This window comes from Euleptes europaea, chromosome 7 (assembly GCF_029931775.1).
Source record: "Euleptes europaea isolate rEulEur1 chromosome 7, rEulEur1.hap1, whole genome shotgun sequence".
Lineage (NCBI taxonomy): Eukaryota > Metazoa > Chordata > Lepidosauria > Squamata > Sphaerodactylidae > Euleptes > Euleptes europaea.
In genome coordinates, this window is record NC_079318.1 from 85,683,877 (window position 1) to 85,701,052 (window position 17,176).

Below are 17,176 nucleotides of genomic sequence, written 5' to 3' on the forward strand. Positions count from 1 at the left end.
GTAATTCAACGTGGGTATTCCCCACAATGCTGATAATGTGAGAAATGCAGATACTAAGTGTGAGAGTTATGTTGGCTGCCCCCCCCATTCCTCCTTGGGAGGTGGCATTGGCATTTGACACAACCATAGGCCTTTCCTACTGTGCCATTTCAGTAACTTAATATTTCAAGGCCTATGCACTCATAAACGGGAGTAAGCCCACTCTGGGCCTTGCTTCAGAGTAAGCCGGCTCAGAGTAAGACCCATCCTGTAATGCTTTGCTGGGGGTGCAGTAAGAGATGAGGGAAATGAAACCCTTATGTGATAACCATGCCATATAAGAGGCCTTTGTTTTGTGGGAATCCTGTATGTATTAATTTTTTTAAAAATTACACTTCTTAATGTTTAAGAAAGGCTTGGTAGAAACCGAAGAGAAACCTGCAGAACATAGGCTTTATCAAAATATTTTAAAAATCGACGTTCCTAGATGAAACGCTGCTCTAGACTGAGAACTAAAAAAGTAGGACAATATAATTTGCCTGCATCCCAAAATCTGTGTTAGTCTAAATGTCAAGGTGAAGTGTCATTCTGTCTTTTCCCCCCTCCTGATAATGGCCTCATTACATGTAAAAATTAGGGTTCCGTTTCAAAGGCTTCACTTGGCATGAAGATTTCCCAGTTTTTATGTAAGAATGACCAGCCTGGGGTAGGAGGGGGAGAGATAATAGTTTCACTGGGCTGCTTTTCCAACCTCAAATATCTACCCCAGAGCTGTTTACCCATATGTTCTCTCCCCCCCACCACAAGCTGGGCAAATAGATCCGGGGTTGGCTTGCATGCCCCCCCCCCAAAAAAAAATTGGCAGCTTGGTGGGATGGAAATTAGCTTAAAGTTAGGGAAAGGAGCAGTGACTGGAAAGTCGCCCCTTCCCCCCCCCCCCCCCCGCACACACACACTGTATGGCACATACTTGAATTTTGGGTGGGGGGAAATGTGGCTGCTGCTTAGAAATTTCAAATGGTTGGGGGAAACCATTCATGGCCTAATTTGTCACTTCAGGCATTTCATTTCAGGGCAGCAGATGTTTCTCCAAATAAACTTCCACCACTTTTGAAAATTGTGTCTTCATTCAGTTATTGTTGGGGGTAAGCATAAATAAAAGCAAAATGAATGGGGGTGTGAAATGTGTGCTTAGTTGAGTAAAAGTCTTCAGGCTCCATGGTCAGTGCATGTCATTTGTAGATTGCTAAATACCCCACCCCAAAGAGCATTTGTATGGCAAAGTCATACCTGCCTTCCGACAGCAGTTTAGGTGGGGGTCTAACAAGACTAACAAGATATTCAGGGTATGAGCTTTTGAGAAGAAGAAGAGTTGGTTTTTATATGCTGACTTTCTCCACCACTTAAGGAAGAATCAGACCAGCTTACAATCACCTTCCCTTCCCACCCCCCACAATGGACACCCTGTGAGTTAGGTGGGCTGAGAGAGCTCAAAGAGAGCTGTGACTAGCCCAAGGTCACCCAGCTGGCTTCATGTGGAGGAGAGGGGAAACCAACCTAGTTCACCAGATTAGTGTCTGCTGCTCATGTGGAGGAGTGGGGAATCAAACCCGGTTGTCCAGATCAGAGTCCACTGCTCTTAACCACTACACCACTCTGGCTCTTTGCCTCAAAGCAGCAGCAACTGCTTTGGTCAGTTAGCTGAAGAAGAAGAGTTGGCTATTATACTCTGCTTTTCTCTACCTTTTAAGGAGTCTTAAAGTGGCTTATCACCTTCGCTTCCCAACAGACACCTTGTGAGGGAGGTGGGGCTGAGAGAGTTCGGAGAGAACTGACTAGCCCAAGGTCATCCAGCTGGCTTTATGTGGAGGAGTAGGGAATCAAACCCGGTTCTCCAGATTGGAGTCTGCCATTCTTAACCACTACTCCACGCTGGCTCTCTGACGAAGGGAGCTTTGGTTCTCGATAGCTCATACCCCAGAAATCTTGATGGTCCCTAAGGTGCTAGTGGACTCGAATCTAGGTGTTCTGCTGCAAACCAACATGGCTACCTTCTGAAACGACCAACCCCCCCACCCCCAAAAATTGGACTGAAGTGTTTTCTGTCATTTGGTGGCATTCCTGTAATACCAACAGCCAAGGTCTGAGTTGGGGCACTGTGAGGTTTTCCTCAGATCACAAAGGGTGAGAGAGAAACGTCCTTGAGAACCAAGCTACGTTGCAACTCCCGTTACTCCCCGGCTGTATGCCAGAGCTGAGGATGTTCTGGGGTTCTCCCGTCAGCTCAGGCATGCCAAAGGTGAGAACTACAGGGGCGTCGTCCAGAATGAGACAAATGCATGCATTAGAACAGATCCCACAATCCTTTGCAGTGGGCTCAGCTTCTGTCTATGTTCTTGAGATTCCTTGGCAGCAATTCGACATCAAAAGGGTTCCTCGTAAGCTGAAATCTGACAACCCTGCCTCTGGAACTTTTATGTTGAAGCTGAAACGGGAGGTTGTGGCTGTACTGTACTTCCACCATCTGCTCCTAGTTAGAGCTAAGGTTGTGGCTGGGTGTACGGTTGACCAGGTTCCCCATGTTTCCCCCCTCTCCTGTTAGCAGGCGTTCCTAGATCACATGATAAATATAGAGCAGCACAGCAAATAGGCCAGTTGGCAGGGTTTGCACCGTGTTCCCTGTGGGCAGCAGTGGGTAGCGTTAATTGTTTGCTAGAGTCCTCGGCTGCCTTAAATCGGCCTCGTTTTCCAAATGCGGGCTGGACTTCCAGGGTGGGGAAGCTGTTGGGACTCAAAGTAAGCACGTAAGATGTGAGGAGTGATAAGCTGTTTTTCTTCAAACCTGCTGAAAACTCGGGTGACCTCTCATGGCAAATCAGCAAAGGGTGGTGGGGTTTTGAAAGGTGGGCAAGCACAGAGTTTTGCTGTGTTAGAATCAAGGTAAAGAAGTCCAGCTCTCTCCCCCTCCCCGGTAATGCCACAGTTGAAGCCTCCTTCGCTGGGCTCCCTCGCTGCTTAGAAAAAAAATTCTGCAGCTTTGATATAATATTGTTATATCATCTAATCACCCAAAATACTATTCAAAATCTCAGAGAGAGCCTTGTGAAGCGTAGCATCATGCACTCGCTCGCCGCCCCCCCATGGGTAAGTCATCACCCAGCCGTGCGGAGGTGGGGAGAGCAAACGAACGATCCTAAGCTTCCCATGGCTCTCTGTGATTTTGAATAGTATTTTGGGTGATTAGATGATATATCGATATCGCATCAAAGCTGCAGGGGGAAAAATTTAAAATGTGGCGAGGGAGCCCAGAGAAGGAACCGACCATGGCCACCTCTATCTCCAATATGGCTTCCTGGGGCATTGTGGGGGGGATGGGTGAAGGAGGACTTGGAGAATGGGGGCATGTCAGGACATGGGAAGATCGACCCACGGCTGAACTATGCACCTACTCACATCTGAGATGATGTCAGAAGGAAACTTAATTGCGGGATAAAATGGATTGGAAAACCTGGGGAAATTGTGAACGGAAGCGAGCTGAGCCCCGAGGGAGGGGAACATCATGCATAACCCCTGCAGAGAACCAAGACAATTGCAGGAGAATCATGAGATTAAACCAGCCATGCATAAACAACCTGTGAAGCATGAGTGCTGGAAGAGGAACTTTCCCCACATCAGCCCTCCCCCAGCATAGGTTTTCCATGAGTCAAAAGGGTTGAGGCAAAGTGGAAAACACCAGGCACCTCCCACAAGTGCTCTACAGAATCCAAACAATGTGTGTTGTATTTTTCGGGGGGAGGTGTCATCTCAATGCTCTCCCCTCACCTCCGAATACTCTTAATGTAATACAAAAAACCCTCCCTATGTGTAAAACTGCATAACTTGTAGCCCAGCCCACTCCTTGCTGTTAAATGAGCTTTTTCGAATTCTCTCTTACCCTTTTTGACGGACCTTGTCATATTCTGGTGTTCTGTAGCTGACTTAGGGCCAAGTCAAGTTTATTAATCCGGTCTATTTGACCAGCCAGAAGTTATTTTATCATCTTGTCCAACTTGATAAAACTGTAAAAACTGTTACAAATTACAAAAATTCATAATAAAAAATCTGGTAATAATAAGATATACAAAATTAGTGCATGACACAAAAGTGGCTTGCCAACTTAAGATTACTAAAAATATAAAAGTATAAAAGAGTTTAACAGTTTTTTTTCCACCCTATTTTTGCGTATTTTAATTGCAATGGCGCAAAATTTAGCAGTGGGGAGTGAAAGATGAGCAATCGCCCCCATCAGAAGCTTCTTAGACAGACTTAGGGTGACCCTGTAGGGCAGGGGTGTCTAACATAAAGGCCTGGGGGCCGAATCCGGCCCCTTGAGGGCTCGAATCTGGCCCGCGAGCCAGCTGAGGCAGCCACCCCCCCAGTCCCGATCTAGGCTGGCAAGTCTGCTGTGGGCTTGCCAGCCAAGGCAGAAAACTCCCCCAGGCCCGAGGTGTCAATGATCAAAGATTGTTAAATAAAAGAAAATACTGTACGAGTGTTATTGCTTTAAGCATGTTTGTATTTTAAGTAAAAAATAAAGTAAAAAATAATATCATTCATTGGCTTCGCCTAATTCTTCTATAAAGTGTATCTCCGGTACCTGGAATTAAATTTTATGGTACACATGGCCCCGCCCAACGAAATGACATTTATGTTATATCCAGCCCTTGTAACAAATGAGTTCGACACACCTGCTGTAGGGTTTTCAAGGAAAGAGACGTCAGAAGGTGGTTCGGGAGCACCGAGGGAAAACCGGCCTAGCAAACGTGGCACTGTTGTGTGGGCCCTTTGGCAGGTTTCTCCTCGCAGGATTTTAGCTAATGGTTTGCATCTGGCATAAATGAGAGTCTTGCTCTCTGGAGCTTCCTCTCCCTGGTTTGGAGACCATCCCAGAGCTCTCGAGCTCAGCGCTGTGGCTTGCGACGGCAGGATAACATGTGGAGAGACGAGCGGATGGAGCCGTGCAAAATTGCATCTTTGGGTTCCTCTCCGGCCCCGCACGTCTGGGCAAAGACAGCGGGAAATCGCTGCAGCTCATGGGTAAAATTACGGGCTATGAGCATCTTTCCGTTCGTGGCCACTGTTGTGTGTTGCTGTTGGCCTGGCGGAGGCTCCCTTTTCTTTGAGGGCAGCCTTCCAATGACGAAAGTGAATCGAGACCATTTTTGACTCCTTCTCCCATAATACCAGAGCTTGTAGCCATTATATGGAGTTTGTCGGTAGTAAGGTCACGACAGACAAAAAGAAATATTTCTTCAAATGGAAATTAACTTGACTGGTTAACTCCCAATGGATGTAGCAGTGGCTGCTATTTTTAATTAAGCAGATGCAGGGAGGGGAGGTTAATAATAGTTAATGGCTATTAGCCCCGACACCTAGATGGAACCCCCATGATCAGAGGCAGTGACCTTCTGAATACTAGTGCAGTGGGCAACAATAGGGAGGGGGCAACAGTAGGCATCTATGCCCTGCTGGTGGGCATTCTGGCAGCATCTGGGCACTGGTGGGAAGCAGCATGCTGGATTAGATGGGCTGTGGCTGCTCTTATAGGCACAGGGTTGGATCCTATGATGCCCTTCTTCCCAACCGAGAAAGACGCTTTTCTTCCTGAGAGAAAGACTTTCTCCATCAGAAGAAGTTAACTTTGCTCTGGAGGAAGGCTTTCTCTGTTGAAGGACGATTCAACGGAAGAGGGTCACCGCCTCCAGATGAGCAGAAGGGAGTGACAGGATCCAACCCACAACCTTCATGTGAAAATCAGGCCATGTAACAAATGTTAAAATACTCCCCTTCTGCTGTGGGCTAGAAGAGAAGCTTTCTGCTTATCTGGCCACGAACCTCAGCAGTTGGGGCTGGAAGACATTTGGGTTACAGCTGTAGACCACAGAGGTTCAGGGGAGCTGGGAGCGACAATCCTCTCGAACGACATAATAGAATTTATTTTGCTCCCAACTTGTTCTCTCTCGGAGTCAGGCACCCCAAAGTGTGCACAGGATTGCAGCTTTTGTTAAAATGGGAGGTGTATATTCTTAGTTCCTCTCAGAATAAGCTTGTGCACATTTACTTGGAGGGCAGGTCTCATTAAACAGAACAAACTTACTTTTCCCCCACAAGGCAAATTCTTCTTTTTTGGGGGGGGGGGTAAAATAGGGGTTGTATTTTGTCAGAACTTGTGTGGTGTAGTGATTAGAGTGTTGGGCACGGCTCTGGAGGGCCCACGTTTGAATCCCCGCTGTGCCTCAGAGGTTTTCTGGGTGGCCTTGGACCCAGCCATACATTCTCAGCCTAACCCTACCTGAAAGGTTTGTGGTGAGGATATAAGGAGAGGAGGGGAGAAGGATGTAAGCTGCTTTGGATCCCCACTGGAGAGAAAGGTAGGGCATAAATGAAACAAGTAAGTAAAGGGGGGGTGTACCAGAAAATATGGACTGTCTTCAAGAAACTGACAGTGGGGGTGCATGGGTATTTATGCCAAAGAAGTCATAATGCTTCTCCAAGATTACTTTCATATCCTAAGCAAGATTCAAGTCCAGCAGTACCTTAAAGACCAAAAAGATTTCCAAGGGAGCTTTGAAGAGAGCCAGCGTGGTGTAGTGGTTAAGAGCAGTGGTTTGAAGTGGTGGACTCTGGAGAACCGGGTTGGTTTCCCCACTCCTACACATGAAACCAGGTGGGTGACATTGGGCTAGTCACAGTTCTTTCTGAACTCTCTCAGCCCCACCTACCTCACAGGGTGTCTGTTGTGGGGAGGGGAAGGTGATTGTAAACCGGTTTGATTCTTCCTTAAGTGGTAGAGAAAGTCAGCATATAAAAACCAACTCTTCTTGTTCGAATCTTGCTCTTCTACTGCAGACCAACATGACTAAAACACCTGAAACATCCATCTCCTTCCCCACCTCCTTAACATGCCAATGGGCTTGTTTGCCTCTTGGCTGGCATGACTCGCCCCTAAGCCACAGTTACCATTTGGAGTGGGCTGCCTTCCTCCTCGACAGATGGGCTCCAAAATAGATCTGGCAGCCGTACTCGGTGACCTGCCCCTCCTGTGGTTTCAGCAAGCAGGAGAGGGGTTTGTGCATTGTATGTGTGGCTTGCCAAGCCACAGGTTTCTAGAAAGATATAAATTGTGAGCAGAATTCCAGGAGGAGGAACAGGAACGAGCGGCCAAAGGCGTGAGCATCCTCAGACCTGCAGAGAAGATCCTCGAGCGAGCACCAGCCAACATGCATGTGCTAACTCTGGTGAGCCTGCTGGCGGCAGTGACATTATGCCTTTGCCACGGAGGTAAGAGGAGGTTAGGGTTGCCAGGTCCCTCTTTGCCACCGGCGGGAGGTTTTTGGGGCAGAGTCTGAGGAAGGCGGGGTGCAGAAGTCATCACATGTCTGGGTTAGGATAATCTGTGGGGCTGCTGAGGCCACCAGACTCCAGTATAATGCTTCTCTTTCTTCTCAAGTCTGTGCAGATAGTCCCAGGTTCAACCCTGGAATCTCTAGTTTGAAAGATCTCAGACAATAGGACCCTTAGCCTCTTGAAGACCACAACCCCCAGCCACGGGATGTTGGAGGAGACAGCACTGGCATAGGTGACTCAGTGGTCAGACTCGGTAGCAGGCAGTTCATGACCATGCCTGTGTATATCGAGATGGTAGCTTGAGAAAATGGGGGGGGGGGGCTTTAGCCTGCACAATCCACAGGTTGCTCACATGCAATCCTAAGAACACTTTCATTAGAGTAAGCCCTATTAAATATATCTGAGTAGTAGGGTTGCCCTGACCTGGATGGCCCAGGCTAGCCTGATCTCATCAGATCTCAGAAGCTATGGATGGGAGACCACCAAGGAATACCAGGGTTGCTATACAGAGGAAGGCACTGGCAAACCACCTCTGTTAAGTCTCTTGCCTTGAAAACCCTATAAGAGGTCACCATAAATCAGCTGCGACTTGACGGCACTTTACACACACAGTATGGTTGCCAGCTCCATGTTGGGATATACCTGGAGATTTGGGGAGTGGTGCCTGAGGAGGTCAGGGTTTGAAGAGGGCAGGGACTTCAATGCCATAGAGTCGAAATGCCAAAGCAGCCATTTTCTCCAGGGGAAATTATCTTTGTCACCTGGAGATCAGTTGTAATAGCGGGAGATCTCCAGCCATCACCTGGAGGATGGGAACCCTACTGTTTAGGATTGCTTTCGAAATCTCAGACTGGGCTCATTTTCACATTCAAAAGCCTTTCCCTCATTCTCCCAGTCTTTCTTCCTGATCTTGGCCCACCTCTTATCTTGCAGTTTCAGCAGGCACTGCCCACGACCCCACTTTCAAACTTATCTTCAGAGTCATGAGGACTAGCAAAGTCTAATTTGCTGCCCATATGTGTGGTCTACACGCTGCCCTTCCTTTGAGTCACAATTGGCTTCAAGATTGAGATGGTTATATTCTTGTTCATTTCTCTTTTCTGCAGATACTTCGGCTCACTCCAACGACCCATCCAGTTCCGAAGGTCAGTTATCTCCCTGGTATCATTGGTTTTTTATGCACTTTGACTTACTTTCTCTGCTGGTTTGACTCGGTTCTTCGTTGGGGTTATGCATGAGTTTTCCGTCCCTTAGAGATGACCTTGCGCCCAGCCCTCATGATGTCTGGGTCTTCCCGATCCTGTTGTAATGCAATTCTTCGATCTCCCCTGAGATCAGCCTGGGGCCAAATCGTCCCCATTTCCATGCATAAGCCAAAGCGTGGGAGAGGGAAGCGGGGGGGGGGGGGGAGTTGACGGTTTTCTCATAGTAGGTACTACAGCCAATTACAAAGCAGCGTTTTCAAGGGGCGGGGACTCAAACGTTTCCGGATTTGAGCTGGTGATTCTGCAGTACTCCGGAAACCCCAGGACTTTCTCCAGGGCAAACAACAACATGCATAGCAGTTTTAGGATTCGTAACAGAAAAGTGTGGGTCAAGAGAGCCTCAAACCCCAGGTGAAACCCCCCTGCCTAAAAGACCATTGTCTTGCTTCTAAGAAGTGGGGGCATGCTTGAAAAAGATTTGCTCACCGTGAGGCTGCTACTGCTTTCCCCCAGAAGCCCAGCAGGGGGCTGTAAAAGGCAATTAGAGAAATTCGTGGTTGAGGAGCGGTCTCTCCATTAGCTATGCTGGCTAAATAGAACCTCCAGTTTCAGAGGTAGTCTATTGAATGCCAGATGCTGGAGAGGAAACAATGGGAGAACGGTTACATCATTTTTTAAAGAGAAAATAAGGCCAACGGTGCATCTAAAGCAGTGGTTCTCAACCTGGGGGTTGGGACCCCCAAGGGGGTCGCGAAGTGTTTTCTGGGGGGTCACCGCCACTGTCCTGGGACAGCCCCCATCCCGGGCTGTCCAGGACTAACCCAGACACCCTGTAACCCTGATCCGTCCGCGAGGGCAGGGAAGACCCCAAGCAGAGAGGTGAGGAACTGGCCGACTGAAAGCCAGAAGGAGCCGGGCTGCAGAGACGTGGTGGCATGCCGCCGCACACCAGCTGTAGCCCCGCTGCCCAGCTGAGAGGCGGACGGGCCAGCCCTGGGCGCGGTCGCACCTGCGCCGGGCGGATGATGCGGCAGGATGTGTGGGAGGCCGAGGAAGCTCCCCTGGCTCGGCCAGTTCAGGTCTCGGAGGAGAAGAGGGCGGTCCCCTTTGAGGCGCTACAGCCACGTTGTTTTTACTTTTAATTGCTCTCGGGTGGGGCGGGAGCTTCAGCCTGGAATCCAAGTGCGCATGTCTGTAGTGTGGCTTCGCTTTTCTGCCCTGAGTCATCAGTTCCGCTCTGCCCTGAGTCATCAGTTCCGCTCTGCCCTGAGTCATCAGTTCCTCTCTGCCCTGAGTCATCAGTTCCTCTCTGCCCTGAGTCATCAGTTCCGCTCTGCCCTGAGTCATCAGTTCCTCTCTGCCCTGAGTCATCAGTTCCTCTCTGCCCTGAGTCATCAGTTCCTCTCTGCCCTGAGTCATCAGTTCCGCTCTGCCCTGAGTCATCAGTTCCGCTCTGCCCTGAGTCATCAGTTCCTCTCTGCCCTGAGTCATCAGTTCCGCTCTGCCCTGAGTCATCAGTTCCTCTCTGCCCTGAGTCATCAGTTCCGCTCTGCCCTGAGTCATCAGTTCCGCTCTGCCCTGAGTCATCAGTTCCTCTCTGCCCTGAGTCATCAGTTCCTCTCTGCCCTGAGTCATCAGTTCCGCTCTGCCCTGAGTCATCAGTTCCGCTCTACCCTGAGTCATCAGTTCCGCTCTGCCCTGAGTCATCAGTTCCTCTCTGCCCTGAGTCATCAGTTCCGCTCTGCCCTGAGTCATCAGTTCCTCTCTGCCCTGAGTCATCAGTTCCGCTCTGCCCTGAGTCATCAGTTCCGCTCTACCCTGAGTCATCAGTTCCGCTCTGCCCTGAGTCATCAGTTCCTCTCTGCCCTGAGTCATCAGTTCCGCTCTGCCCTGAGTCATCAGTTCCTCTCTGCCCTGAGTCATCAGTTCCGCTCTGCCCTGAGTCATCAGTTCCTCTCTGCCCTGAGTCATCAGTTCCGCTCTGCCCTGAGTCATCAGTTCCGCTCTGCCCTGAGTCATCAGTTCCTCTCTGCCCTGAGTCATCAGTTCCTCTCTGCCCTGAGTCATCAGTTCCGCTCTGCCCTGAGTCATCAGTTCCGCTCTACCCTGAGTCATCAGTTCCGCTCTGCCCTGAGTCATCAGTTCCTCTCTGCCCTGAGTCATCAGTTCCGCTCTGCCCTGAGTCATCAGTTCCTCTCTGGCAAGGCCAAGGGGGAGAGAGTCGAGGTGCATGCGCAGTTCAGGATTTTCCCCTCGAGCGCGCAGGTTCGGTGAGGCGCAGAAGGAGTGGTGACTGGCAGAGGGGAGAAAAAGGCACGAAAAGTCCAAGCAGGATAAGCGGCTCTTGGCTCTTTCCTGGCCCTTCGCTCTCGTGAGGTGATTAAACGGAGCTCCGCTTTGAGGGATAACTGCAGTTCTGTGCACAAGCAGTGCCCCAGTCACAAGAGAGGGGGTTTCCTCGCGAGAGCCCCGGCCTGCTTGGAAGAGTTTTTGGGGAGAGAGGGGAGGACAAGGAACGCAGTGCATGCTCAGAGGCACTCTTTCCTCCGTGCCAGGAAAGGTTGCCGCGCCACACAGTCACAGTCACTGCGCAACAGGTGGTAGTACCGTTTGCTTGTTTGTTTTAAACTTTAAAATTTAATTATATATAATTATAATTAATTATATATACGTAATTATATATATGGATACCCTGGACTGCCAAAAAATCAAATGTGTTTTCTTTATCCTATTGAAAATGTCATTTATGCAAATTTATGCAAATATGACGAGGGTCGCAGGTTCCTTGGCAATTGTAAAAGGGGGTCGCGACTTGAAAAAGGTTGAGAACCCCTGATCTAAAGGAAAAATATATTTTATTACTCCTCTGAAAATTCCCTGTCAGTGTTGCCAACAGGCTTCTTCTAGGTAATCTGTAATATAACAAACAAACAAATTACTGAGTTTTCATAATTATGTTTATTTAAAATTATGTAAATGCGTAAAATAGGTTTTAAAACCAGACTGCAGTTGGCAGAATGTAACATCGTGGAGTCAGAGAGTCGCAAGGGGCCATACAGGCAACCTGGCCCAGCCCCAGAGGAGCGTGCCTGTTACGTGAGGTGCTGGGGAACACGGGCAGGACGGTGCTGCTGCAGTCGCCTGGTCTGGGGCTTCCTAGAGGCCCGGGGTTGGCCGCTGTGTGTGAGCAGACTGCTGGGCTGGATGGGCGTTGCTCGGATCCGCCGCCTTGCACGGCCAGACATATCCGAGGATCGTTCTCAGATTACGTGGGGGGAGCTACTTTAGACCACTCGGACCGTCTCTAAGGCGGGAGCCGCCTGGGGTTTTTTCCGTCGCCAATGGCAGTAAAGGCGAGCGCCGAGGGCGCACAAAACCACGCCGATCCCGACAATGGTCAAACTGGGTGGTACAATTTCCCAGCCGAAGAAAAAGCGGAGGGCGCTTCCGCTGAAGCTTAAAACGACGTACACGCGCCAGGCTGCCTTTACAAGCCAGTGTAAGACCACCTTCACGCCCAGACACCAACAGAAGAGGACGGCAAGGGTCGTGAGGACGCTCCAAAGGGTGATGAGCGTGTTACAAGAGCCGCAATCGGCCCCTGCGAGCGCCGGCATTTCTTCTCCAGCCATCGCCCAGCCCCGTCCGACACTGACTCGAGAAACTTCTGCGAACTTTCTTAAGCGAGCCGCCCCGGAAAGGGGAGGCGCCTCCGGCCGCGTTTGGCACCGAGGGGGCGCGGCTGCAGGCGGCCGGAGCGCCGCGGGCGGAGCCGTGGGGCGCAGACGCGGGGGAGGGTTCGCCTCGGGTCTGCCCCTCTCTAGAGCAGTAGTTCCCAAAGTGGGCAGGACCACCCCCTGGGGGGGGGCGGTGGGATGACCTAGGGGGGCACTAAGAGGCGAGGGGGCGCTAGAGGTGGGCCCCTTCCACTGTGTGCTTGGATAGGGTAGGGGGCGCTGGGGTTGAGTTTGTGGAACCCAGCGGGCGGTGGCCCGAAAAGTTTGGGAACCACTGCTTTGGAGTGGTTGGATTCCCACCCCCTGGGATTTTGCCCCCCCCTCCCCCAACTCCAGTTTTCCTCTGCATCGCCACAATTTTGCAGAACCAAAGGGACGAGATATTGTTGTTAATTCCCCGTGGGTCGCCGTGTTAGTCTGTCTGCAGTAGTAGAAAAGGGCCAGAGTCCAGGAGCACCTTCAAGACTAACCAAAATGTTTTCTGGCAGGTGATGAGCTTTCTGAAGAAGTGAGCTGTGGCTCAGGAAAGCTCTAACAGTTAGAGCGGTTCCTCAGTGGAACCGGCTTCCTTGGGAGGTGGTGGGCTCTCCTTCCCTGGAGGATTTTAAGAAGAGGCTGGATGGCCATCTGTCTGCAATGCTGATTCTATGACCTTAGGCAGATGATGAGAGGGAGGGCCCCTTGGCCATCTTCTGGGCATGGAGTAGGGGTCACTGGGGGTGTGGGAGGGGGGACGTAGTTGTGAATTTCCTGCATTGTGCAGGGGGTTGGACTAGATGACCCTGGTGGTCCCTTCCAACTCTATGATTCCTCCTAGCCAGTTAGCATCGCTGCTTCAGTGACGGCCACCTGGGCAGGGAGTTTCCCCACCCCTGATTTAGAATGTATTGGCATTTAGTTGACACAATATCTTTATCTTCCAGAGACAAATTTAACCCTTTAAGAGTCAGGGCGCTGCTTCCTTTTTCAGCAGTATTCTCTCATTTTGGCAAGTTAATTTTTGAACAGCCCCAAAAGGTAAAGTCAAAGGGACCGTGATTGTTTTCAGTAAAGAGTTTAGCCAATGGGATATTTTTTCTTTTCAATTTAATATTATTTTTATGTTCTGTTATGAGTGTTCCTTGTTGGTTTTCCCACATAAAGTTTATTACAGGGGCGTTGGATGAGATATATAACCCGTGTACAGTTGCATGTTAAAAAATCTTTTATATTTTTCTTGTCCAAAAGTTTCATGGCAAAATGTCCCTGAGGAGGAACAGTGCCTAGCAAAAGTCTTTGATGACTAACACATTTATTAGTGTTACTAGGAACTACATCAGGGTTCCCCAGTGTGGTGCCCATGGGCACCCTGGTACTCCCAACACCTTTCCTGGTGCCAGTCAAGTGTTTTTAGAAAGTGGGCGTAGCCAGGTGTGGCTTTTGTCCAGTGGGGCTTCTGATTGGCCAATGGAAATATGTTGAAAAGTTACAATTAAAGTTATGCATAACCTCACTCTTTGACATTGCGTGGTTGGCTTCATCTTCTGTGGCAGTCATTTTGTAACTGGCTCCGCCTCCTATGGCAGCCATTTTGTGGTTGCGCCCACCACCCTGCGCCAGGATTCCAAATGTGCCCACAGGCTCAAAAAGGTTGGGGACTCCTGAACTAGGTATTCCCTCAGATTCTTAGTTCTCCTAAAAGCAATCACGAGGTTCTTATCACATAAGAGGATATTCTCTAGCAAATACCATTTTTTACATTCTTTAGATCCACATTTACATTTTTATGAGAAAGACTACATACAATCCTATCACATTCAACTTTCCCCTTTGTTCATGAGCGATTTCTTCTTACCTATTGCCTAGTGTTTTAAATAAGCAGACTATAATGAGCAATTTGGATAGCCCCTGCTAGCTAAATTGTGCTTAAGAATGGAAGCTTCCCTTTTGAAAGTCATAAATATTTAAGAAATTTCTTATGAGTCATAAGAATTGACCAAATGATACGGTATTCCTCATATGTTTAGGGTGTTGATTGTCCTATCTCAAAAGGGAGTTTTTATCTGTTGGATTTAAAAAAAAAATAAAGATTCATATGACATTTAGCCTGTTCCCTTGTGACTATGACATCTAAAACATTAATTTTCTTGTCATCCACATGGAGGTCAAATTCTTCTGCCTTCCACCAGCACAAGGAGGCTTCCCCTATCAGTGGAAGGCTACTTACGCTAGAGTAAGGCACCACTGATAGCAGACTGATCCGTAAGATCCAACCTAATGTATACGATTTATGTAGAAGAGTTGGTTTTTATATGCTGATTTTCTCTACTTTTTAAAAAGAATCAAACCAGCTTACAATCGCCTTCCCTTCCCCTCCCCACAACAGACACTTGTGAGGTAGGTGGGGCTGAGAGTTCTGAGAGAGCTGTGACTAGCCCAAGGTCACCCAGCAGGCTTCATGTGTAGGAGTGGGGAAACCAACCCGGTTCTCCACATTAGAGTCCGCAGTTCTTATCCACTACACCACGCTGGCTCTGGTAGTGTGTATCACGCTGGTAGCATATAACACTGACTTATAGATGCAGAAATAGCAATGAAAAATGCACATGCTTTGTGGGGATAATTCAGCATGAAGAAACAGGATATGATTAAAAAATAAGTAGTTGCAGGTTTGAGTCTCCAAGGAAATCAAAACAGGAATGGGGGTGGGGTTGAAAAAGCAGGGATGAGAAACTCGAAATCATCCCTAACTGGTAGCGAATCCAAGTGGTGATCTTAGGCTGTTGTTAAATGCAAGCCCTTCGTGGCAGTAACCACCTGATTCTTCCCCTTGGCAGCTTTCATCTCCAGGCGTGACAGCGCAACGGTAGTGAAGAGACAGATGCAGAATCCTCAAGGGTAAATGTCAACACACAACATCTTAAGAGGGGGGCTTCCCAACTTGGTTCTGAAGATGGCTCCAGGAATCTGCCAAATATTGGACCTCAGAGGCAGAACTGGCTACTGAATGGCTGCACTGAAGATCCTTGTTCTGTGGTGGCAGCTGCTACCAAAGCAACATTTTGAAAAAAATCTGCAGTCAATCACATCTCCAATGGCCAATCAAAAGCCTTGCAAGCCCCACCTGGCCCCGCCCACTTTCTATAAACACTTGATGGGTGCCAAGAAACGTTTTGGTGGGCGCCACAGTGTCCACGGACAGCCCATTGGGGGTCCCTGGTTTAGTAAATGGTGCAATTTAAAATATTTCGTACATGAGGAATCTTGAATTCAATCTTCCCCCCTCTTGCATCAAAAGAAGGAAAAAGCCTTGAGGAAAAGTGCTAGCCCTAGTGGAGCTGAGCTGTGGGATCCTTTTGTAAATGTAATGAGTTTGTTTAAATAAAGAAAAAAAACCTTTGTTAATTATTAAATCCTTAATATTCAGTGGATTAATTGATTAGACATTATTTTGATCAAAATCAAAAGAGCCTCTGATTAATAGGGCCAAAAATATTAATAACATATGTTCTCCTTTTGAAAACTGCAGATGTCAAATGCCACTGTAGGAAAGGCATTCCCTTCCGCGTGAAAAACAGTCGGGTGGGAAGGGGATGTGACTTTTAAGACAGTGGGCACTTTCACACATACCGAATAATGCACTTTCAATCCACTTTCAATGCGCTTTAACGATCATTTGCAATTGGATTTTGCTATTTCACACAGTAAAATCCAGCTTCAAAGTGCATGGAAAGTGGATTGAAAGTGCATTATGCGGCATGTGTGAAAGGGCTAAATGTCTACCATGGCAAGTATGGTGTGTGTTAAGTGCTGTCGAGCCACTTCTGACTCATGGCGACCCTATGAATCAATGTCCTCCAAAATGTCCTATCTTGCCTTGCTCAGGTCTTGCAAATTGAGGGCCGTGGCTTCCTTTATTGTCAATCCATCTCTTGTTGGGTCTTCCTCTTTTCTTGCTGCCCTCAACTTTTCCTAGCCTGATTGTCTTTTCCAGTGACTCTTGTCTTCTCATAACGTGACCAAAGTATGATAGCCTCAGTTTAGTCATTTTAGCTTCTAGGGTCAGCATACATAATTTAAAAAAAAAAAAAAAAAGTTACAGGTTTTTTCCTGCATGCAAATTTATGCAAATGTAAGTAATGCACTGTACAGTTTATCAAATAAGGTTTCTCTGATTGGGTGCCGGCCCTGCTAATTATTGGAAGAAGCCCCACTTATCACGCTTTTGCTCTCCCGTAGGGCTGCCGTCGCAGCTGCAGATGCTGCCGGACCCCTTGAAAGCCTTCGAGAGGTCTGTGAGTTGAACGTCGCCTGTGATGAACTGGCCGACCACATTGGCTTCGTAGAAGCATACCAAAGATTCTATGGACCGGTGTAGACCGCCTGCATTCAGCCCAAGGGAGAACTGGAAGAAGAAGGATTGGGTCCGGGGACCAACAGCCAAGCTGATCTACTTGATGTCGTTCTGTGTATTCTGCGTTTCTAAGATCCAGTGCTGTCCATGCTGTAGATCACCCCAAAAGGCTTCCGCTTGTAACGACAACCACACCTGTGCTTTATAACTGCAGCTGTAATGTGCTTAATTGATGTTCCTATAAAGGAGAGACTAAAAATAAACAAAAATCTATTAAAAAAAACATATTCCCTTCATTGGGCTGAGCAAGTGGGTGCTATTTAATTCACTTATTTGGTTTATTTATAGCCCGCCTTTCTTACTAAGACTTAAGGCAGGTTACAGAATAAAAGTGAGGTAATCCTACAGCATAAGATATCCGATGAACAATGCACCAATACAGGATTAAAAGGACAAGGTGAACTATAAACTGTCTAAGGCATAGATCCCCAAAATGATTGGTTGCTTATAATATATCACATTGTTTGGTGTATGAC

At 48.3% G+C, this 17,176-nt stretch overlaps 1 protein-coding gene across 1 annotated transcript; it reads left to right on the forward strand.

The window, feature by feature from the left end:
- Positions 1-7,233: 7,233 nt before the first annotated feature.
- On the forward strand, positions 7,234-16,664 carry BGLAP (bone gamma-carboxyglutamate protein). The gene is made up of 4 exons (XM_056853756.1): positions 7,234-7,299; positions 8,472-8,510; positions 15,124-15,184; positions 16,526-16,664. Exons 1-4 carry the CDS (start codon positions 7,239-7,241, stop codon positions 16,662-16,664), a joined length of 300 nt encoding a protein of 99 aa, XP_056709734.1. The 5' UTR covers positions 7,234-7,238.
- Positions 16,665-17,176: the final 512 nt, after the last annotated feature.

What these genes read in the sequence shown, in the direction of transcription:
- BGLAP (XM_056853756.1), top strand. Translation starts at nt 7,239, where the DNA reads ATGCATGTGCTAACTCTGGTGAGCCTGCTGGCGGCAGTGACATTATGC. An exon ending in ATTATGCCTTTGCCACGGAG is followed by an intron (nt 7,300 to 8,471) that starts GTAAGAGGAGGT and finishes TCTTTTCTGCAG; the next exon opens with ATACTTCGGCTCACTCCAAC. An exon ending in CGACCCATCCAGTTCCGAAG is followed by an intron (nt 8,511 to 15,123) that starts GTCAGTTATCTC and finishes TCCCCTTGGCAG; the next exon opens with CTTTCATCTCCAGGCGTGAC.